The 25,031-nt window shown below is 40.2% G+C and overlaps 1 protein-coding gene across 3 annotated transcripts in view; it reads right to left on the reverse strand.

Moving 5' to 3' along the window:
• The window catches only part of Cep70 (centrosomal protein 70), a 66,797-nt gene that overhangs the window by 16,461 nt on the left and 25,305 nt on the right, over positions 1–25,031 (reverse strand). For all 3 annotated transcript variants that reach the window (XM_013354014.2, XM_005367820.2, XM_026789611.1), the window contains exons 4-12: positions 24,465–24,555; positions 23,801–23,924; positions 22,925–23,105; positions 14,526–14,695; positions 13,191–13,247; positions 11,248–11,335; positions 11,068–11,156; positions 9,177–9,251; positions 404–509 (exon numbers count right to left, since the gene is read on the reverse strand). In XM_013354014.2, coding sequence (XP_013209468.1) covers positions 404–509; positions 9,177–9,251; positions 11,068–11,156; positions 11,248–11,335; positions 13,191–13,247; positions 14,526–14,695; positions 22,925–23,105; positions 23,801–23,924; positions 24,465–24,555 — 981 coding nt within the window. The remainder of the gene's footprint in view (positions 1–403; positions 510–9,176; positions 9,252–11,067; positions 11,157–11,247; positions 11,336–13,190; positions 13,248–14,525; positions 14,696–22,924; positions 23,106–23,800; positions 23,925–24,464; positions 24,556–25,031) is intronic.

The following is a 25,031-nucleotide window of genomic DNA, read 5'->3' on the forward strand; positions in this document are numbered from 1 at the left end:
GAAATAACAACACACAAACTGTATTCATTTAAACACTGCTTGGCCCATTTCTATCTAGCCTCTTCTAGGCTAATTCTCACATATTAATTTAGCCCATTCTAATCATCTGTGTAGCACCGGTCTTATCGGGAAGATTCTAGCCTACGTCCATCCTGGGTCGGAGCTTCATCGCGTGTGTGACGGGAGCATGGCGTCTCTCTGAGGCGTCTGCTCCCAAGAGGAGAGCTGTCGAGTCTGAGCTCGCTTCCTCTTCCTCCCAGCATTCTGTTCTGTTTACTCCACCCACCTATGTTCTAACCTATGAGGGCCAGCCAAGTAGTTTCTTTATTTTTTTAACCAATGACCTTCCTCCATCAATCAAGGATCATAACAAACACCAGTCTTTTCAGCAGCTATTCAGTACCTGAAAGTATCTCTGGTCAATTAGAGCCTGATGATGGCTGTCTTTGCTGGGCTCATCTTTTTTCCCCAGGTCATCAGTCTTTTTTTGAACAATAAGCTCTCGTAATCTAAAGGAGGAAAAAAAAGTCAAGATAATAGTAAAAAAAAAAAATCTTAGATAGCAGATTAAAATAATTAAGCAATGAACCAGCTAGCCTTTCTAAACCTTACGTCTTTTACTTACATGTATGTTTACACACATGTGCAAATATTAAATATGCATGTATGTAATTATATAAGCCATTCTGTCCCTGGAAAAGTTCCTTCCACTACATCACAAGTTAGAAGTAATGTCTAAAAACATGAGGGCTCTCCAGACCAGAGGCACCCCTCTGGGCACAGGACAGAGTGAGAACAGAGATGGCTCTCAGAGGAATGCTCGCATTTTGCTATTGATTTCAGACGGATTTGATGCTATCCAAGATCACATCAAATTCTCCCCTGCTGTGTTTCCTAAAAAACTGGGTATGACTGACCCTCCGAGTCTTAAGGAAAAGGTTCTTTTTCTCCTGTCCAGGCCTGGCTAGAATACTAAGAGACTGGGAATCCAGACCTCCAGAAGCAGTTTAAACTGCAATATCATTACCCCACTCAATCTGCTTTGCAAGCAAAAGGGAAAATAGACTGAGATCCCATATATTCAATTGTACTTTTTTATTTGAAGGATCACCCTGAATTGGTCCAATTGTGTAAACTGTACTCTTACACTTTGGCTGTGATGTATTCTAGTTCAAAAAGGAGCTAAAGGGCAAGGAACCTCCCATAAAGTATCCAAATCCCTAAATTCATGAACTGCACAACATGATTGTTTCCATCCCTTCAAATCTTCTGGTTGCTCAATTGCTCATCCCAATCTGCAGCCTGTCAGACGGAGCAGACCCCTCCCCAGTGGGAAATGCTGTCCCCCACGGTGGCCAGCCACAGTACACAGCACATCTTTCTTCCACAAGAAATGTTTTCAATTAGGCGGATCTCCAGAAGGGACTCTGGGACAACCTATGTGCATGGCTCCCTTTCTCTGTCAGAACTAACAGAGACCTAGGAGCTTTATTGATGGCCCAGTTCAGCCTGTCCACACCTTTGAAGAGTAAGCCAACTTTATGATTCTGCATGCTGTTGCTAGAACAAACTCCACCACTTCTAGAGCTGAGTGGGACATGCCCACTGGAAATGACTTTCACACCTCCAGGGAAAGAATAATAGCCCTCAACTTTCCCACTGGTAATGATGCAGCTCTAATCCAATCCTAAATTCAATCCAGAGGAACAGGAATGAATGGATTTAAGGGTACTACTAGCTCTCAGAAAGTCAGCAACTAAGGATAGGAGACTCACATGATGCTCTTTCAAAGATTTCAAGAGGCTATAAAATATATATTAATATAGAACCAGGGTCATGGGCAGAGATCATCCAAATGATAAGTACCTGACTTGATTAGCCATATATATAACTCCAAAAATTGGTGATTGAACCAGGCAAGTCATTGGATAATTTGATACAAACTACTACACTGATTTTTTTTTTTTTTATAACTAGGACCAAGAGGAGAGGATAGACAGCATGGGAAACTGCTGTTAGTTAGGCAGCTGAATCCTCAAGCAACACAATTAGGATTGTTAGGAATGCATTTCTTACGCAGGCAGGAAAGCTATTTCAGGTGAGAAAGCTCTCAGAGACAAATACCTTCCCCCAGGACCCTGCCCTCTTTGTAAGGGTGATCACTAGAAGATTAGATGTCCTCCCATCAATGAGGATCAATCCAGCTTGAGGAGTCCTGAGAAGTCTTTACAATGGAGGAAAGTCAAATCAATTTCCTCACCAACACAGAAACCCAATTCTTAGTCCTCCCATTCTCCCCTGTCTCTGAACCCCCCACAAGAGGCTATCATTTGGGGCTTATCAAGCCAGCGCCTTAAGCATTATTTACCCAGCTTCTTGCTTGTTAATGGTGAGATCTCTATTTCTGTCACTTCTTTTCGGCAATCCCCCAAACTCCTGCTACTCTTTCGAAAAGAGATCTCCTGACCAAACTCAAAGTAAAACTTCTTTCCCCAAGACAATAGTACGTCTGGTGGTAATAGAATCCAAATTGTTCAAACAACATAGACAAATGAGGAATTAATAGGGAAGGCGAGGACCATCATCCCTATGGTCATTCATTTTAAAGATCCTTTCCATTTTACACATCAGACACAATATCCTTTAACACTAGAAGTTAGGGATGGTCTCATCACCATAATTAAAATATCAAATAAACACGGATCATTAATTCGATGATCAAATCCATATAATATCCCTATCTTGAAAGTAAGAAAGGGAATCCAACAAGTGGAGATTAGCTCAAGGTCTTAGATTCACCAATGGGGCAGTTGCTCCTCTTTATTCAGTAATTCCCGATCCCTGTACTAGGCTCATTCAGATTCCTCCTGGCACCACTCACAATTCCGTATCAGTGAAGATGCTTTATTTGCATTCCCATGCATACCAGCAGCCGACCTCCCTCTGCCTTTGAGGACCCTACTCTGAGGGTTGGACAGGCTGCATGGACTACACTCCTGCAAAGGTTTCAGGATGTCCCACACCTTTTTGGGCCAGCCCTCTTCTAAGACTTAATGGAATAGGCCCATACTGGAGCACACTATTCCAATATATAGATGATGATCTTTATAGGTTCTCCAAGGAGATTATCTTTTGGGCTTCAGAACCTCTCTTTAACCTTCTTGCTGAAAGGTGGCATGGAGTAAAGGCACAAGTATATTAGAAAGAGTAGCTTATCCTGGTCATATCCTAGCAGAAGCAACCTGAGTCCTGGGGCTAGAACAAATCTGACCTATCCTGGCCTTCCCATTCCCCAAGACTCTAAAACAATTGAAGGCCTTCCTAGGAGTCACAGGATATTATATGATTTGGATCCCAAGATATGGTGAATTGGCCATGTCCCTCTTTCAAAGAGTTTCAAGAAAACTCAAAGCCAGGGCTACACTCAGACTGAACAGACCTCTGAATCCAGTGGGCTTTTCCAAAGAAAAGAGGCCTTAACTGGAGCACCAGCTCTCGGACCGCTCACCTGACCAGACTTGCAACTCTATGCGATAAAAACAGACCGCATTAGGGGGCAGTAACACAGGGCATACAATAGCTACTGGTTTTGATACCCTTACTCAGAGTGACTGTCCCAGAACTTTGATGCTAAGCTTGTTGAATTGATAGCTCTTACCAGAGCATTAAATTAACACAAGGAAAAGAGTCATTATGTATACAGACTCCAAGTACTTTTCTATTCTTCAAGTCCACACAGCAATATGGAAAGAAAGGGGGACTACCGAAGACAGAAAAAAACCCCATCAGACATTCTCAAGAGAGAGCCTTATGCTTGCTTCCTGGTGCAATTCTCTTGCCCTCCCTGGTACCTGTCTCTAAACTACTCTCCTAGGTATCAAATAGGAGAGGACCGTATAGCTAAAGGGAATGGCGGCGGGGGGAGATTCAGAAGCCAAGAGCTACACTGAGTCATGGGTAATGCCCTGTTCTTTGGGGGAAGCCCTACTAGCTCCTAGAAGATGCAAATATTCCAATGAGGAAATAGCCTTTGCTGCCATTTTGACTAAAGACGATGGCACTCCTGCTGACCAGTTGCTATAACCAAAATCTCTCAGAGAGTTTGAAAATCCCTTCAGCAGATGTTTTCACTTAGGAAGGAAAACACTCTACTAGCCAGAAGGCATTTAATATTTAGGCCAAGGTCTCTAGGAGGTAATCCAATAGGTGGCACAAGGATGTGAAATATGCCAAAAGATGAACCCTTCAAACAGGCACCTTCAGTCCCCAGGGACCCAAAGCCAAGGACTCCATCTAGGAGAGGACTGGCAATTTTACTTCAGTGAAATGTGGGGAGGACCTAATTCTAAGTCCCTTTAGTTTTAGTAAATGCCTTCATAGGCTGGATAAGTTTTTCCATGCCAAACACAAAGGGCACCAGACATGGTTAAGATTTTACTTACAGAAATAATCCTTGATTTGGGCCTTCTGAATGCCTCCATGTAACAACAAATCTGTCTTTAGGGCAGAAGTCACTGAAAGCCCAACTTAAAACTTGAAGAATTCAGCTTCACCTACATTGCACTTAGTGTCTTCAATTGTCAGGCAAGCTGGAGAGAATAAAGAACTTTTAAAGAGGTAGCACATGCCTTTAATCCTAGCACTCGGGAGGCGGAGGCAGGCTGATCTCTGTGAGTTTGAGCCAGCCTGGGCTACAAGAGCTAGTTCCAGGACAGGCTCCAAAGCTACAGAGAAACCCTGTCTCAAAACGACAACAACAAAAAGAGGCATTTATTTAAAGAAGCTCATTCTGGAAACCAGATCTCCTTAGACAAAATTGCCCCTAGCTTTAACCGGATTTAAAAACATCCCTAACTGACTATCAGGGACTAGCCCTTTTTGAGGCACTACATGGCAGGCCATTCCCAGAAACAGCCAAGCTAATTTTTCATGTTATCCAATGAGCAAAATTCCAGAAAATACTGTCAAGAACTTCAAGGGAATCAACAGATTCCCCTTCTTCTACCCTGGGGACGTAGTTAAAACTCCTGATGAGAAGGGATGTCTCGGTCACCTACTATGTGAGAGTCCATATCCTGTTATTCTATCCTCACCTACAGCAGCATCAACAGGATGGGTGTATCAGCAGGACTGGACACATGGATCCATCACAGTAGTCTCAAGCCTGAGACTACCCTCCTGATATGCCTAAGCTATCAGTAAACCCTAAGACCAAGACCAGCTCATTCCAATTACTCTTGTGAGCCACTGGGGGACCTTGAGCTGCTCTCCAAACAACCACCTTTCAACAAAAGTTAAGTTCATCTGAGTGCAAAGCAGCAGCATGTGTAGGTACCGATGTTGCTGTGGCTTGTCATGTTGTGCCTACTGTAGGCTGTGGAGTCACTTTCCCATAGTCAGGGTGACCCTAAAATCACTCTGTTGTGCTTCCAGATGACTTTTTTTTTTTTAGCTACTCTAGCACCCACCCTCCCCACACTCTAATGTCCTACCCAGGAATGCAAAATTTTTGAACCAAGTTCACAGACCTGGAAAAACACAGGGCTTTCATCTGGAAAATAATAACTAATAAATGCAACATGAGTCACTGTACTCTAACTGCCCAGGTTCCTAAGTTAAATAACTCAACAAAGTATCCTATTTACAATTAACTGGGCTAGGGGAAATTGAAGAGGATGGTTGCATAATGCCCACTGGACAAAGGTGGGCAATCCTCCAAAATGAATCTCAGTGGAACTTTACTTCTCTCTCTTGAGTGTGAACAAAAAGGTGGTATCTGGCTATGTCCCCAAAGGAAATAGAATTCTGATTATTCCCAGGTCTGGCCCTTAGTCTCAATTCCAGTGAGGAACAGCGTTTGGTATATGGGAAAGGGGACATTTTGCGGAGGGAATACATAATGAAACTGTCACACTATCAGACTGCTCCTGTAAGAAAACAAAGCACACACTGGAATTTGGCAATACTAAAGAAATAAAGCAGACCTACTAACAAGACCTATGATAACCTTGATATCCAAGAAGCATCCTCCCTAGAGCTAAAACAAAATACACCCATGACATTAAAATCATGAGCGCAACAATGGCCTAAGACTCAATTAGATTTGACAAATAATAAAGTAATCGAATTTCTCAGAGAAAACAATAGAACACTCTACAAGATACACTTAACAGTAGACAAGGGTGGAATGTAAGTAGATACCCAATGAATCCCCCCCTTGTCCTTGTTTGTCTTTCCACTATGACAGTGATACCATGGGGAGGAGAAAAGAACAACTACCACTGAAAACTGAAACAATATACACTAATAACACAAGTGAATTAATACACACACACATATAATGCATACACTAACAGTTTTCAAAATAATCCATTCCAAAGCTCCACAAATTATTTTCTCAAGTTCTAGTCTTTTGAATCAAAGAATACACATAGATAATCTTAATGAAGTAGCATCGATACTTGAAATCATCATTTTAAAAATACCCCCGAGACCTCACGTCTCAAAACGGGAAGGAGTTAAAGGTGGTAGATAGGACTGACTCACTGCCTGTTTTTTTGACACTTTTAGTTTTTAAGTAACAAAACTCACTAAAACTTTTAGATCATGCTGGGGAGACACTCAGTGGAATAGCACTAACCCTAGCATGCTCAACCTGGGGACACACTCAGTGGAACAGCTCTTACTCTAGAATGCTCAAGACCTAAATTCAATCTTTAGCACAAAAATTAACATAAAAATGTTCAGATTGTGACTAGCTAAAATAAAAATATAGGATCTGCTATCTGCAATTTCATTGTTTCTTTTGCACTTCTTCGATTTCTAGAGATAATTTTCCATTAAAATATTTTCTTTTCTTGCTACTCTTTATTTATTAAATTGAGATGAATATAAAGCCAACTCCAGGCCCAGAAAGACCAACATTATATGCACTGTCTCATATGCCGTTTCTATCTTCAAATCTTTTGTGTATTCAGCTTGGAACATAAGTGGACGTCAGAGAACAGAAAGGTGCTTTATGAAGGTAACATACTAAAGGAAAGGGGGCCAGCAGATCATAGGTAAAACAGAGAGGTAGCCGGGCGGTGGTGGTGCACGCCTTTAATCCCAGCACTCGGGAGGCAGAGGCAGGCGAATCTCTGCGAGTTCGAGACCAGCTTGGTCTACAAGAGCTAGTTTCAGGACAGGCTCCAAAACCACAGAGAAACCCTGTCTCGAAAAAACAACAAAAAAAAAAAAAATAAAAAAAAAAAACCAAAAGTCGAGAGGTGGATTAATGGTAACATATAGGCTTAATCAGGGAGGGGTACACATTATGGGAGAAGCAAGGAGGTAGAAAGGATAGATTACATGAAGACCCACATGGAAGCCTATTATCTTACAGCCCAGCTTTTAGAATTGGAGGGAGAGAAGAATTACATGTGAAATAAAAGAAGAGGAATTACTGAGTGTTAAGGGGTCATGTGAGGATGGGGTGGGGTTAAAGAGAGAACAAGTCAACTAAAACTAAATCTGTATGTAAAAGTCTTATGGAAGCCCACTAGCTGGTTTGAAATTACAAGTTAAAAATATTTTTAATGGAAATACCCTGCATGGGTGGACAATGCCACTCCTGGAATACATGGGTGTAAGACATAGGATACTTTCTAGGAATTAAAGGTCAGGGAGGCCCCTGAGGCCTCCAAAACAACACAGGCTATTCTCATAGCCCCTGGCTACCCACAAACTATTTGATACAACCCTATAAATGCTACTGTTAAAGACACAATACACTTTGGCTGCAGGACATACAGAAATAGATCTCAAACCAACCAAGAAACCTCCTAATGCTGGCTAGCTTTCATAGTGCCAGAGGGGCTATGTAGGCTTCTGAAAGAGAAAAGACATCAACAGTCTAAGCAGTGCTGGACCCTGAATGCTGCAGCACTGACCTACCAGGCAAGATAAGCCTGTTAGTCCAACAGCCTTCTGGTTGGATCGGCCTGTTCCACAAGAGGGAACTTCATGTCTGGTACTTTAATCCTTGTTAAAAGTCCATGACTCAGCTGGGTGGTGGTAAAGCATACCTTTAATCCCACCACTCAGGAGGCAGAGGCAGGTAGATCTCTGTGAGTTCAAAGCCAGCCTGATCTACAGAGCTAGTTCCAGGACAGCTAGAGTTGTTACACAAAGAAACCCTGTCTTGAAAAACAAACAAAACAAAAATGTCCATGAGTCAGGAGTCATAGGCCTTAGGGTAAAACCTGTCATTGTTATTTTGATAAATGATATTGCTTTCAAAATGCTATCTAAACATCTATGCTTATATCTATAAACCTGAGATGCTCTCAGCTTTGATCAAAGTTTCTTTTGGCCGTGGGCAGCAGTCAGCGGAGAGAAAAGTAACTGGTCAAAGTGCTGAGAATAAGAGACTAGTTCTCAGTCCTATTACATACCCCCATGTCAAGGCAGAAAGAACGAGAGAGCCAGCCAATGATGGAGGGTGTTCTGAAATACTGTACTCGGGACGAGGCAATCACAGCCATGAACTCACAACACTGTAGTGATAAAATAAAGCCAGACAAGAGTCCAGCACAGACAGGCTGGAGGACATCCAGGCCCCACTCTTACTGTTACTGTTGGCTAAGTTTCTGTGAGAGAGACTCATTCCTTTTGAGGATGTAGACACCAACAAGATCCCCAGGCTTCAGTGGACAAACCAAACCCATGCACATATGGGTGGCATAAAGGGCTATTCTTTTTAAAGCATAAAGTTACTTGGGGGGTACATTAAGGAGAAGTGAGTTATAGAGGAGGAATGATGCATATAATTATCTGAATGTATGAAATTATCAAGAATATATAAAAATAAAGCCAAATCCAAATTGCTTTTAAGCTTTTAGAATCAGAAACATCCATCTTTATTCTATACTATTGTTTTTTGAGACAAAGCTTTGCTATATAACCCAGGCTAGCTTCTTAGTAGTGATCCTTCTGCCCAGCCTCCACAGTGCCAGGATTTATAGGTTTCTGTTAGCATGTCTGGCCCAAAAATAGTTGTAAAGTCACATCTCTCAGCAACTCGGCAACTCCATGCCAAGGCTGTATAACAACATACAACAGCTGATAAATATAAAAAACAAATAATAAAATACAGGACGCAACTATAAGCTATAACTTTGACAAAATGTAATTACTTGATGCTTTTCTTAAGGGCTTTTTCCAGTTTCTTCACTTGTTGTTTATAAAGTCTTAATTCATGTTCTGTAGGTCTGTGAAAAATATCAAGATGAATACATTAAATTTATTGTAAAGGACAAAATTACTTAGCAAACAAAAATATATCTTGTTATATTATTAATAAACATTAAAATTATTTTTAAATTAAATTCTATGTGTATGGGCGTTTTGCCTGTGTGTGTGTGTGTTGTCTGTAGATGTCAGAAGGCAGCACTGGATCCCGGGAACTAGAGTACAGATGGTTGTGAGCCACCATGTGGGTTCTAAGAATCAAACACTGGATCTATGGAAAGCAGCCAGCAATCCTATCTGCTGAGCCATCTCCCCAACACCTTATTTAAAATCCTTAATTCTTAGGCGTTTACTAGATATTTTGATCTATCTTGTATAATTTCTTATTTAACATCTTTATTTACTTCTGTGCTATTATGTAACTTGTTTACAGTAAAAAAAAAAAAAGGACTTTTTTTGTCAAATTTGACACAAACCTAGATATATTTGAGAAGATGGAATCTTAAATCAGAAAATGCCTCAATAAGACTGGCCTGTAGGCAAAACTCTGGAGTACTGTCTGGATTAATGATTGATGTGGGAGGGCCCAGCCCATATCTGGGCCTAACGTCCTGGATGGTATAAGAAAAGTCTAAGCGAGCCACGAGGAACAAATGAGTAAGTACAAAACTCCATGGCTTCTACTTCAGTTCAGTACTTTCAAGGTTTTTTGCCCTGACTTCACTGGATGTCGGATTATAAATTGTAAAATGAAACTAACCCTTTCCTCCCAAAGTTGCTTTTGGTCATTTTTTTTTTTTTTTTGGTTTTTCGAGACAGGGTTTCTCTGTGGTTTTGGAGCCTGTCCTGGAACTAGCTCTTGTAGACCAGGTCATGTATTTTAATACAGCAATAGAAACACTAGCTAAGACTCTCTCATATCACAGATAACTACTATCCTAAGTGTACAGTTCATTCTTCCCAAGCACGCAGCTAAGTTCTTATTTTTGTCAGAGGTTCTCTCACTGGACTTAGAGCTCATCAACTGTCTAGGCTGGCTGGCCAGACAATGAGCTCCAGGAATCTGCCTGTCTTCACGCCTTCTTCCAACGCTGCAATTAACGATACACACTGCTACAACTGGCTTGGCTTTTCACATGAGTGCTGGAGATCTGAACTCAAGTCCTCACATGCTTGCACAGCAGGCAGTTTTCCAAAGGGACAAACTCTCTCTCACTAAAGTTAATTTTAAAAGAAAAACAAAACAAAGACTGAACCTGGGCTTGGGGAGACATCTAAGTCTGGTAAAGTGCTTGGCATGCAAATATGAAGACCAGAGTTCAGATCCAAGAACCTAAAAAGGCATAGGGGGTGCACACTTCCTATCCTAGCACTGGGAAAGGGGTGCTGAAGACAGGCAGATACCTTGGGCTCACTGGCCAGGCACCCTAATTGGCATGCTTCAGGCAGGTCTCAAGGAGAGATCCTGTCTCATAAAACAAAGTGGACAGATCCCAAGGAATGACATCTGAGGCTGACCTCTAGTTTCCACATGCATGCGCACAGATGTGCACACTCAACTGCACACACATTTGTGCCCACACATATAAACACACAAACACAAGAAAGCTCTGAATCTCCTCAAAGTTCTTACCCAGTTTATCCTCAGCATGGATTGCTATTTTCTCACTTCCATTGCCTGCCTAAGGAGTCTTATTCTTTTCATCATTCACAATGAAACACAACCAACCAGAAGGTGTACAGCATGCCAAGCACTTGGATTAAGTTCTAGAGTAAGAGGGCAAGAATGATGCGTTTAACAACCTAAAAGCTAAAGAAAAATTAAGTTTCTCTCACCTGTTTTCCAGATCTTTTTGGAGACTCAGCTTTTCACCTAACAGTACATCAATCTTGGATTTTGATTCCTTGAGTTGATTCTGTAATGACTGCAATGCATTTCACAGTAAAATAAGTAACTCTGCTAGGGGGTTGCTTTGCTTTATAGAAAGGCATTGATTAGTTCTCTGATCCCCATACCATCAGAAGGCCTTTGTAACTTGGTGAGGCATCCAGGCTTCTGTAGTCTTTTTCTTCTTCTGCCTGACTGTCGTCCTCTTTACACGGCCTGTGAGAAGACAACACACTGCATCTTACGGAAATACATCCCTAAAGAAAACATTCAGCTAGCAAAGATTAAGTCAATCTAATCAGGGCTTAATAATTTAAACATGAATTAAATATCCCAATTTCCTACTTGTTCTACAGTGAATAGTATCATAGCACAGGACCACCTAACCTTAGGGCATTCTTTTTACTAACTCTTTTACCTAGAATGCATGAAGACCAGAAAACTTTGTCATGGGACACAAAGGGGATGAAAAATACTTGCTGAATGAACAAACAAAACACAAACAGAACATTCCTGGTCTTTAAAAACATACACTATGTGCATACAGTGTAGCATGTAAAAAGGGTAACAATACAGAGTACGGAGCATACTCCACCTACCCTGTGCTTCGGACGTCTTCAGTCACGTAAATTTCCTGACTACATCCACTCTTCCTGCTGGTGTATTCATCTAACTTAAAAATCCTTTCTCATGTCTTTGAAAACTCTGCAGTCTATCTGCAAAGCCGTTCTTCTCCCTTTTACTGCTCTCTCCTTCTGTCTCAGGCATTGTCCCACCTGCCTCACAATTATAGTACACACCGCCATGCCTGACACTGACTTACACAGGCATTAACACACATTCTTCCCGAGTACAGTATTAGGACAGGGTCTCACTCTTACTCAAGCCAGTTGAGGATTCACTACGTAGCCCAGGCTAGCTTCAAACTCGTGGCTATCCTTTCCTTTACTTCCTCAATGTTCCAACCTCTACCTTGGCTACAGGAAGCTGGGAACAGAGGCAAGAACTACCACACCTAGCTATATGCCATTTTTTCACTGACATTCTATCTTTGATATATTTAAATTTGCATAGCAAGGTCTTACTCTGCCCCACAGCCAATGTACTACATGTCCATATACTTTATGAACACACTTGCTCTCCAGTGGCTAAAATTATGTTTGTAATGGAGTTGTGGATGATTGTCACCACATCAGTACTAGAAATCAAACATAATAACATAATGCATCAACAAATAAAAGGAAATAATACTTACTTTTACCTAAGCAGTAAAATGCAATCTTATAAATCTTTATTAAAAGAAGCTCAACATGAAGTTGTGAAGAAGGGGAACTAAAATTTGTTGGGTCAGAAATGGAGAGTAAATATTTTCAAAATATACTGTATGCAAATAAGTACACTGTATATGGTGGTTTGAAAGAAATGGCCCCCAAAGGGAGTAGCACTTGTTGTGGCTTGATGGAGTAGGTGTGATCTTGTTAGAGGAAGTGTGTCACTGTGGGGTGGGCCTTTGAGTTCTCCTATGCTCAAAATACTCCCATTGTCTATTTGCTTTCCTGTTGTCTTCTGGTCAAGATGTAGCCAGCACCAAGTCTGCCTGCATGCTACCATGCTCCCCACCACAATGATGATAAACTGAATCTCTGAAACTGTAAGCTGCCACTTCAATGAAATGTTTTCCTTATAAGAGTTACCATGGTCATGGTGTCTCTTCACAGCAACAGAAACTGTAAGGCAGTATGCATACATGAAATTGTTGAAGGATAAAAATATTATATTTGGCCGGGCGGTGGTGGCGCACGCCTTTAATCCCAGCACTCGGGAGGCAGAGACAGTCGGATCTCTGTGAGTTCGAGGCCAGCCTGGTCTAGAAAGAGCTAGTGCCAGGACAGGAACCAAAAGCTACAGAGAAACCCTGTCTCGAAAAATCAAAAAAAAAATATTATATTTGAAAAATAATTTCATAATGATATATAGACTTCCAGAATATAAAGTCTCAAAAGCTATAGAAACTTAACTTGTTCCTGGATAATATTTATCATGAATTACTTTAAAATTATATTATTTATACCTTTGTGTATGGAGTTTTCGAAGTTTAGATTCATAGTAATCAATTAGACAAAGCAATCTGGAAAACAAAAAATATATTCAATTATTTTCAAAATGTAGTATCTGCTATTCTTTCACATAATTTCAAGTTATTATGACAAAAGGAAGCACAGACTAGAGATAGAGAGATTACTTAGCAGTTAAGAGAACACACTGCAGGGCTGGAGAGATTGCTCAGTGGTTTAGATCGATGGCTGTTCTTTTACAAGACCAGCTTTGATTTCTAGTACCTACATGGTGGCTTACAATCATCCACAACTCCATTCCAGGACATCAAACACTTTCTGATGGCCTCCACAGGTACCAGATTCACATCACTACATACATGTGCATATAGACAAAATACTCATACATGGAAAAAATTTTAAGATTAGCCAGGTAGTGGTGGCACATGACTATAATCCCAGTACTTGGGAGGCAGAGGCAGATGAATCTATGTGAATTTGAGGCCAGTCTGATCTCCAGAGTGAGTTCCAGGACAGTAAAGGAGGTTACAACAGAGAAACCCTGTCTCAAAAACAAAACAAAACAAAACAAAAGATGTGTGTGTGTGTGTGTGTGTGTGTACACAATTTGTGTTCAAGTGCCTAAGGAGGCCAGAAGAGGGTACCTGATCCCCTGGAGCTAGATGATTGTGATCTACCATTTGGGTGCTGGAAAGAGAAACCAGGCTCTCTGTAAGAACAGTAAGTACTCCCAACCTCTGAGCCATCTCTTCAGTCCTAAAAAACTAACTAACTAACTAACTAACTAACTAACTAACTAACTAACTAACTAAATAAATAAATAAATAAAGTGTATACTGCTGTTGCAGAGGACCCAAGTTCAGTTCCCAGCACCCTCTATAACTCCAGCTCCAGAGGCTTTCAGTGCCTCTGGCAGTATCTGCACTCACAAGCCCATAAACACATTATTGAAAATAAAATCTTTTAAAAAGTAAGTACAGACTGTATGGCAAACTTAAAATTTTTCAATCATTCTTGCCAGAAACAAGTATAACACTAAGTCACATATATACATATACATATATGTGTATAGTTTTTCAAGACAGGGTTTCTGGTGGTGGTGGTGGTGCATGCCTTTAATCCCAGCACTTGAGGCCAGTCTAGTCTACAAGAGCTAGTTCCAGGACAGGCCCCCAAACTACAGAGAAACCCTGTCTTGAAAAAAAACAAAAAATGAAACAAAACAAAACATAAAAGGACTTCTCTAGCAAAAGATATAACCACTGTCAAAATAAAATCAGCTGAAAAATAATCAGCCCAGTTCCATTATCATCCTATGTACAAGGCATTACTGTTTATCCAAGACTGTATGAGGAACTCTCTTGCAGAGATGGGCAAACACTCTGTTTTGAGTAATAACACGCTCTTCTTCCTCTTTAGTTAATCTGTAGATATTCTTTTGCAAAGAAGCAATGGTCTCTTCTTGTTCCATTCGTTTTTTCTTATAGTGCTGGCATCTCATCTGTAAGAAGATTGTAAATCTATATTTATTCATGTAGGTCATACATTCTATCAATACTGTGTCACCATCTCCATCAAGGCTGTTAAAAAAACTGATGTAAGGAATATTAATATCTCACAAATGTGAAAACCTATAAAATGAGGAAACTATGACAACTTTACATGCATTCAAGATTTCATAATAAGGATTTTAAAAATCTCTATAAAGCCAATATAAATTTATATTTCAATGGTTTTATGAGACCAGGTTTCTTCATAGTCCAGGCTGGCTTCCAGCTTGCAATCCTATTTTATTAGCCACCTAATTTCTGGAGTCAACAGGAATGTATTACCATGCCCACCTTATATTTAAACCGAGATAAAAATAATAATCAGAAAAAATTATATTTTAAAATATTTTAAAAGAACCACAGAACAGCTGGATGGTGGTAGGGCACAACTTTAATCCCAGCACTTGGGAGGCAGAGGCAGGTGGATCTCTATGAACTCAAGACCAGCCTGGTCTACAGAGTGAGTTCTAGGACAGCCAGAAATATTACACAGAGAAACCCTGTCTCAAAAACCAGAGAGAGAAAGAAAGAACTACAATGGAAAATTATTTTTTAAATGATTTACAGATTACAAATAAGGTAGTCAGTTTGAACATCCAGGCTATAGGGGAGACTATAAATTCAGAATAGGTCCATAACCAGTATGTGCCTTAGATTTATAAAAAAAAAAAAAAAAGACAAAACATAACATTCACAGCTAAGCACATGGTCATCTGTACAAAATGTCAAATTTATTGAAACTTAACAACCCTCAAGGGAAAATAGTCTTAGTTGCTGGTAACATCCCATCTCCTAGTGAACATGAAATATGCAGTAATCCATCCTTTGCCTTGGTCCTCCATGAAACCAGACCTCTACAGCTAAGTGATGAGGGTGCCAGCCTCCCCTCAATATGCAAATTAGTTAAAATCTAGAAGCAAACATTAAGGTTGATTTTTTTTAATTACACACAGTGAGAAGATTCACAAGAATATTTTTTGGATCCCATGTATTTTGACCATGTGCACCTCTCTATCTTTATTTTTCCTCTTCCCCACTGCGCTTTATTCTCCTAGTCTGGCTACAACTTTCAAGATGCATTCGTGTGTGCACACACACATCTTTGGAGTATATACCCAGGAAGGGTATAATTTTGTCATAAGATAGTGCTAGTTTTAGTTTTTTGAGAAAACCTCCATACTGATTTCTATAGTGGCTAAACTAACATATACTCCCTTGAGTAAGGGTTCTCTTTTTTCTAAAGTCCTCATCATCATTTGTTGTTACTTTTTGTCCTAATGACAGGCATTGTGACTAGGGTGAGACAGAATCGCAATGTAGTTTTAATTTTGCATTTCCCTGTTTGCTAAGGGTGTTGATCATTATTTGTATATTTATGGGTCACTGGTATTTCAATCTTTATAGAACAGTCTGTTCATTAATTAGCCTATTTATCAACTGATTTAGACTGTTTGGGCTTGTGTTTTGTGTTGCTTTTTTGAGACAGGATCTCACTATGCAGCCTTGGCTAGCCTGGAACTCACAGAGATCCTCCTGCCTCTGCTTCCTGAATGCTGGGATTAAAGACATGTGACATCTTTCCTCCCTGAGTCCCTATTTATTCCAAATAGTAATTCACAGCAAGCAAGTTTTCTTCCCTTCTATTGGTTGTCTCTTCACCCTGTTGGTTCCCTTCCCGTGCAGAAGCTTTTAAAATCCACACAATTCTATCTGCTGAGTCTTGCTTCTATTTCCTGAGCTTTTGGAGTCCTTTTCAGAAAGCTTCTGCCTGTGTCTATACTTTTAAGAGGGTTCTTTTTTCTAACAGTTTCAATTTAGATTATTAAAGTCTTTGATTCATTTTTGAATTGACTTTTGTATGGGGTAAGAGATGAGAATCTAGTATCATTCTTCTACATATGGATATCATGTCGTCCTGTACTATGTTGAAGACGCTATCTCTTTCTCCAATGTATGTAACTGGCATCTTTGCTCAAAATTCAATTGGGTATATGATAAGTTTATATTTCTGGGTTGTCTATTCTATTCCATTGGTACACATACTTTTGTGACAGTATCAAACTGTTTTTGTTACTATAGTTTTGTAATTATAACTTGAAAACAAATCGTCAGCATTATTATTTTGCAATCAGAATTGCTTTTACTATCAAGGGTCTTTTGCGCTACTATATGCATATTAGGACTGTTTATTCAAATCTGTGAAGACTATCATTAGAATTTGATGGTGATAAAGAAATTGCTTCTGGTAATAGAGCCACATTCTAGTCCTGACAACCCATAAACTGAACAGAAAGTCCTTCCATCATCTAGTGTGTTCTTCAGTTTCTCTTTTCAGTGTTTTAGTTTTCATTACATGGCTGAGGAGAAGCTCAGTGGGTAAACAATGCATCTGCCTGCATTTTGGGTCCCCAAGCCTGCATGGAGCCAGGTGCAGCAGCACTCACCGACACTTCCGCCATTCGTATGGCAAAATGGGAAACAGAAGAATTCCTGGAGGCTCAAAGGCTGGGTAACCTATGCTCTGCACAGAATTCAGTATTAACTGCTCACACAGCTTTATTATATATAGTACAAGGCAATATAACCACATAAAGAAAAAAATCGTATCTAGACAGGCAACTTAAACCTCTGTAGGGGGCACTGAGATCAATAATGAGCACTATAATTTCTATATAGGACATCATGGATTCAATAAATGTCCAACATGAGCTTTCAACAGGTGGAAAAGGATCTCTATTCATGAGCATTATGACTCCATATGAGACATGAGCTTTGTATAGGAAACTGTGAGCTCTAAGCAGGGCAGCATTAGATGTGCCCAGGGCACTGTAATTTATGTGTAAAACATCATGAACTTTATGAAAAGCATTATTACCTCTATAAAGTGCCCCAGGGGATGAAAATACATGCAATATGAGATTTCTGTCAACACTGTGTGCTGCATATAAGTGCACTATGAGTTCTATAGAGCAGACTGTGAAGTCTATCCAGACCAATGTAAGCTTACATGAAGGTGCAGTATGATCTACACTACTTCCTTCCATATGAGCTCTAAAATCATGAGCGCTGTGAGCTCTATTCAGGGCACTATGAGCTCTATAAAAATAGGCAGCTGGAGTCCAGAAAGGACAGTACGAGCTTACAGATATCATATGTCCTTATGGGAGGCAAGGAGAAGCCATGTAGCCCCATTGGAGACAGATGAACTTTACCTGGTCAGCCATAGCCTTGTGGTGATACACAGATTAATAGAGATGGGTTAAGTTAATATGTGGGTTAAGTTAATATGTAAGCACTAGCCGATAAGACGCTTGAGCTAATGGGCCAAGCAGTGATTTAATTAATACAATTTCTGTGTGGTTATTTCGGGAGTCTGGGCAGCTGGGAAACAAATGAGTGGCCTCCTACTACAAATTGGTGTACCAGCATGGAACTGACTAAATCCACATAAAACCTGAGGGGGCTTGGAAAGGAATTCCAGACAGACAGACAGACAGACAGACAGACAGACAGACAGACAGACAGACACACAGACACACAGTTAAGCATTTTCTCCAGTGGGCTCTGTTTCTTTCAAGGGAAGGGTTCCTGACTCAGTGGCAGCAGTAAAAACTGTGCAGTTTCAAAACAGTGGCTTCCTGGGCTGTGCTGCCAGCATGAACTCCGGCTCTTTCAGCAGGCTAAGTATTTAAATGGGGTTTGTGAGCAGAGGGCTACAACTTGCTTAAGGGAAACATAGACCCGCTGTGTGCCTGAAAATGGGGTTGTGAGCATGGCTCGTGCTTAACAGACTTCTGCCCCACCATCATGGACTAGGTGGAGCCAAATGGCAAAGCAGCCTTAGAAGTGCTTAGCATTTTAAGAAACACTCCTGGACAGAAAAGAATTACAGATACACAATAGGACATATTCAGACATAAAAAACTCTAAACGAGTCACAGTGTTGGATAAATGTATGTAGGCTTGGGAGAGAGAAGAAAAAGAATATAGACAGTTATAAAAAGAAATATATGGTTTGATGTGGGAGTCTTTTGTTTTGTGTGGATTTCATTGGCTAAATAAAGAAACTGCCTTGATGTTGAGGGCAAAAATTAGGTAGGCGGAGTAAACAGAACAGAATGCTGGGAGAAAGAAGCTGAATCAGGGAATCGCCATGATTCTCCCACTCCAGACAGACGCAGGTTAAGATCTTTCCTGGTAAGCCAGCTAGTGGGCTACACAGATTATTAGAAATGGGTTAGATCAATCTGTAAGAGCTAGCCAATAAGAGGCTAGAGCTAATGGGCCAAGCAGTGTCCGTGTGATTATTTCGGGTATAAAGCTAGCCATGCGGGCGGCCGGGTGCCAGAAACGCTCCTATTTCAACAATGGTTTAAAAAAAAAAACAAAATAAGGTCTTTAAAGAGACAGAGTACAGACAGTCATAGACTAAGGAGTAAAGATAATAAAATAAATATTAAAAGGTAATAGAATAAAAACAAGACACATAAAGATGAAATATGCATAGAGTCTAGATAATGTATATTATTGTGTTTTCTTTTAATTTTTTGACTGTAAAGGAGCTACATAACCAACATACATACTTCAAAAGTACCTTGATTTCAAAATTTGGGTCTAAGGACTTGTTTCTGTGGAAAAAGGTTCTGCTTTTGTTTCCACAGAGGATGAGAACCTGTGGAATCCTTCCAGACTAAAGTGGTTTTATGGACCAAGACCCCCTGAAAGGTTGCCGTGAACATCCCCCAAAATATTTTGCCCAACAAAAAGCAGGAAGCAGTTCGGCAAGAACTAAACCCAAATTCCCTAAATGATTGTTTATAAATGTTTGTTTATATTTAAAGGGGAATATGCTATAAAGATGGATACTTTGCATTGGTATGGATTTTGGTCTATTGATACAAATGTAAGGTCAATTTTGTTATACTGTGTACATGTATTTCTGCTCTTGATTAAGGTATTGTGTTTGTATAGCTCATTTATAATGTAATGCATAATTAAGAAATATAGGTTAATAGATAATCATCTATAATAGTCAAGTTTGTAGTCATTTTAGTTAGATTTTCTAGATAGAGACATATTTCACTTAAGTAGGTATTCTTCAGATCTTACAGAGACCCTCAGAATATGGCATTTAAAATGTTTTAAGAAGTTAGGCCTTTTCATGACAATGAGAAACATCTGCTCCTGGCAGCACCAATTACTTCAAGAGGAAGATAGGAATCGAAGAGGCTTCTTAAGGAGTTTGCTATCTATTTGGGCAAGAAACTGCTCTTGCCTGGAGTGCTTGATGCTATGCTGTATGAACTGGACATGCAGGACCCACAGAGAAATGACTGCTGAACTTGCCTAAAGGTAAGACAGTTCTTTGGGGTTCCTGCTTCATGAAAGAGACTGCCAGACATTCTGTAGAACACAGAAGAAAGTGACTGGCAAACTGCCAATATAGGCGAAACTGTCTTTGAAATTTCCTGTTTCATGAAAAAGTCAGTTGGATGCTATGGGCCTGTAGGCTGAAGATGTACAGTAGAACTTTGGGTGACTGTCCGATTAGCAAGATGTCTCTGTCAATTCTATAGTTTTGGAAGTTGCTTACAATGTATTTCCTGTTTATTTAGGTAATATTATATCCTTCTGGAGTCTTTGATGGAGTTGAAGAATAGTTATAGTTTTTCTTAGTTACGATAAGAGATAAAGTAGATATAAATGTAGGAACTGTAATTTTTGCTTGATACCTATTTTGTATATGTAATTTTACTATGTTAAAATTAAAACCTTCCTTTTTATTTAAACAGATTTAAATCTGTGATGTGGGATTCCCCTCTGTATGCTGTGAATACCACTGGTTAATAAAGAAGCTATTTTGGGCCTATGATATGGTAGAGCAGAGCTAGGCAGGGAAAACTAAACTGAATGCTGGGAGAAAGAAGGCAGGGGCAGGGAGAAGCCATGTAGCCCCGCTGGAGACAGATGCTGGAGCTTTACTCAGCAAGCCACAGCCTCGTGGCGATACACAGATTAATAGAGATGGATTAAATTAATATGTAAGAGCTAGCCAATAAGAAGCTTGAGCTAATGGGCCAAGCAGTGATTTAATTAATACAGTTTCTATGTGGTTATTTCAGAAGTCTAGGTAGCTGGGAAACAAACAAGCAGCCTCCAACTACATGTCCTTTAATCAAGAGCACCTTGAGCTATACAGAGGTACACTATGAGCTTTATAAAGGAAATTATGAGCTATACAGATACACTATGAATTCAACTCTCTCACACACAGAGGGAGTAATGGGTGTATGTGTACCATAAGATATGTACTTGGGATTATGAAGTCTAAATAGATGCTTTATGAGCTCTATTCATGTGTGTTAGGAACTCAGTGGAGATACACTGAATTCTACACAAGTCACTATCATGGCACGGCGCTCTAGACAAGTTCACTATGAGAAAAACACAAGGCACTATGAGATCTGCACAAGTCAGTCCTAGCTCCAGGCAGAGTCCTATGAGGTCTATAATAATCTTTAAGGACTATAAAAAGAATACTGCCAGACAGTGGTGGTGCATGCCTTTAATCCAGCATTTGAGAGGCAGAATCGGGTGGATCTCTAAGAATTCAAGGCCAGCCTGGTCTACAGAGCAAGTTTCATGACAGGCTCAAAAGCTACACAGAGAAACCCTGTCTCAAAAAACTGAAACCAAAGCAAAACAAACAAACAAACAAACAAAACTAAAAATTCTTTATGTACAAGATGAAGTCTGAACTGGATGTTCTACCCAAGTCAACTATGAGTTCCACAGAGCTCCAGGAGCTTTCCACAAGTCCTACGACCTCTAAATATGGCAGCATGGACACTAAGAAAGGTGTACTCCAAACTTCTTGCAGTTGTAGTATGAGCTCAACCTGGGGCACATGATACAATCAACAGAAGTGCACTATAGGTTCTACATGGCACTATGCACTTTATATAGAGTACTCCAAACTCCATCGGCTGAATTACAAGATCTATACAGGCTTCCAGTAAGCTCTATTGTCATAGTTAGGGTAACTACTGGTGTGATGAAACACCATGACAAAACAACTTGGAGAGGTAAGGGTTTATTTGACTTATTCCTATATCATAATCTATCACTGAAGGGAGTCAGGACAGGAAATCAAACAGGGCAGCAACCTCGAGGCAGGAATTGATGCTGAGGCCATGGAGAGTTTCTGCTTACTAGTTTGTTTCCCATGGCTGGCTCAATCTGGTTTTCTTACCCAGGATAATGAGCCCAAGAGTGGCCTCACCAACAACGGGATTAGGCCTCCTACATAATCACTAATTAAGAAAATAGCCCACATACAGGTACACTATGAAATCTATATAGAATACCGTAAACTCCAGAGAGAGCATTATGAGCTATATGAAGGCACTGTGAACTGTGTACAGGGCAACAGAGTTGTATGCTGGGTATTATGACATTATAAAATATACATTGTACTAGGATTTCTTTGTAGATAACTAGGTCTTATACAATATTCATTATGGGATGTACATAGAGATTATGAGGCATTTATAATGAAATCTGAGTTCATTACAAGGCAATACGAGATAATCTATTCTGGCATCGTTACCTATATAGAGGACAGTATGTCTCTAAACATGGAGCTATGGTTGCTATAAAGTAGACTGCTAGACATTGCAAATGTAGGAAAATCCCTGTGCAGGCACAATGAGCTATGAATAGTGCAGTATAAGATGCTGAAGGGCTCGGTAGTTAAGAGTACTTCCTGTTCATCCAGAGGATGTGAATTCAGTTCCCAGCACCCACATCCAGCAGCACAAGCTTCTCTAACTCCAATTCCAGGGGCCCTAACATCCTCTCTCTGGTCTCCAAAGGCACCCATACATATGTGGCATATATTCACAGACACACACACACAATGCATCTTTTAGGGATACTCATCAAACTATAACATGCAACCTCATAGGTGAATCTCAAAATGAGGTGCTGAGTAGAAAAGATCACCTATCAACATTACCACCCTATGCTAATATAAATTGTTTCCTCTAACAATGTAACCTCAAGCATTTGGATTCCTTGACCTTTGCCACAGACATGAAGCGACATGGAAATGGCCTGGGACTATAAAGAACTTTCAGTATTAACCATCAAATAAGAAAATATCTAAGTTAATACAATACCTGCAACAGTTTGTGCTCCTTCTGAAGATCTTTTATTCTATTTTGTTGCTGGCAAACCCTGTTTAGGGACTCATCTTCTAATTCACCAATTTTGGATTTCACACTGTCCATAATCTGCTCCAGGTCATTGGCTCGTTGTTCCTGGTGTGCCGCTCGGTTCTGTTCTAGATGAAGTTCACTTCTAATTAAGAGACACAATTCCTTTCCTCAGTATTAAATCAGATCGTATATACACATGCTATATAACAGATTACTTTCCAAAATGTCTCCACATTCTTAACATTTTTTTACTTTGCTTTGGTGCTGAGAATCAAAAAATAGCATAATTAGCACTGAACTGTACTCCAGCCTCAACACTTCTTAAAACAGTCTGGAGCCATGCCTGACACACCCAATCTCGTCTTCCTCATAAGAGAAAGTAATAGAAAAAATAGAGGGTAACATTACATATCAATGCTAAGTACTACTGAAAGTCATCTACTTAATTTTTGCTCACTTACTTGTAAAAATATTTTTATGTTTTACATTTAATAAAAATGAAATTTCAGGGGGCTGGAGAGATGATTCAGCAGCTAAGAGCATTATCTGCTCTTTCAGAGGACCCAGGTTCAGTTCCCAACACCCACATGGTGGTTCATAGTTGTTTATAACTATAGTTCCAGGGATCTGATTCTTCCCCCAACCCACCTTCTGAACTTGTGGGTTCAGGCACCCACATGGTACAGTTACATACACTGCTGACAGAAACACTCATACACATAAGAAGTAAAATAAATCTAAAAAAAAAAAAAGAGCAATGAAATTTCAGGATCCTCTTCAGGGGAGTTATGTTTGGAACACACGCAGACAAGCCCAGGGGCACTCCCACCATCTTACTTAAGCTGCTGGTTCGTCTCTATGAGCTCCCGGATCATGTTCTGCTGACGTGTTGTTTCTTCCATCAACATTTTCAAATTCTGCCTCATTCTTTGTGATGACTGTTTGTCAAAAACGATGAGATCTACATTGTAATATATACATATACATATATTAATATAGAAATGGTAAAAGCAGAGACTCGACAGCTCCGCTCTCTGGAGAGAGGCCATGTTCCCTTCTCCCGGGCCGACACAATGAAGCAAGCCGCCAGGTCAGACATGCTGAATCTTTCCTGGTAAGACTGTTGCTACACAGATTATTAGAGATGGGTTGATCGGGATATAAAAATTAGCCGGTAAGGGCTAGAGCTAATGGGCCAAGCAGTGTTTAAATGAATACAGTTTGTGTGTTGTTATTTTGGGGCATAAGCTAACAAGGCGGCCGGGGTGCTGGGGACACAGCCCCGCCGCTCTTATTACAATACACAACCATCTGTAATGAGATCTGGTGCCTTCTTCTGGCCTGCAGGTATACATGCAGGGAGAACACTGTATACATGATAAATAAATAAATCTAAAAAAAAATTTAAAAGCAGAGAGAAGGTAAAACCATTTTAAGATAAACATTTTTCCAAGAAAAATAAAGTTTTGTACCTAACAGAGCAAGAGCAGGATCTAGTTACCTTTGAGGTCGGTTCTCTTGACTAGACACAAAGGTTTGAAGCCGTGTGTCATCAACAGCCCATTTATGCTTTCCCATTCTGTTTCCTCCTGCTACAATCACAGTACAGAAAAAAGGACAACTTAAGATATGAAGAAAAACTTTTTATATACTTTCCTATGTTTTCAGAAAAGAACCTTTCTTCCAAAAGACTTGATTTTTAGATGCATGCACTTGCTTGTCTGTATGTATATACATGTCAGCATGTTAAGTTCAGGTGCAGCAGAAACCAGAAGAAAGTGTCAGCCCCTGGAGTCTAAGGTGATTGTGAGCCACATGACATGGATGCTGTGAAGTAAACGAGGGTCCTGTGGAAGACCAGCAAGAGCTCAAATGGTCTCATAATTTTTTCAGACAGGGTCTCACTATGTAACCTTAGCTGGACTAGAACCAGCAATATAGAGCAGGCCAGTCTTGAACTTAAAGAGCTATGATTGGCCGGGCGGTGGTGGCGCACGCCTGTAATCCCAGCACTCGGGAGGCAGAGGCAGGTGGATCTCTGTGAGTTCGAGACCAGCCTGGTCTACAA

This window comes from Microtus ochrogaster, unplaced genomic scaffold (genome assembly GCF_000317375.1).
Source record: "Microtus ochrogaster isolate Prairie Vole_2 unplaced genomic scaffold, MicOch1.0 UNK24, whole genome shotgun sequence".
Lineage (NCBI taxonomy): Eukaryota > Metazoa > Chordata > Mammalia > Rodentia > Cricetidae > Microtus > Microtus ochrogaster.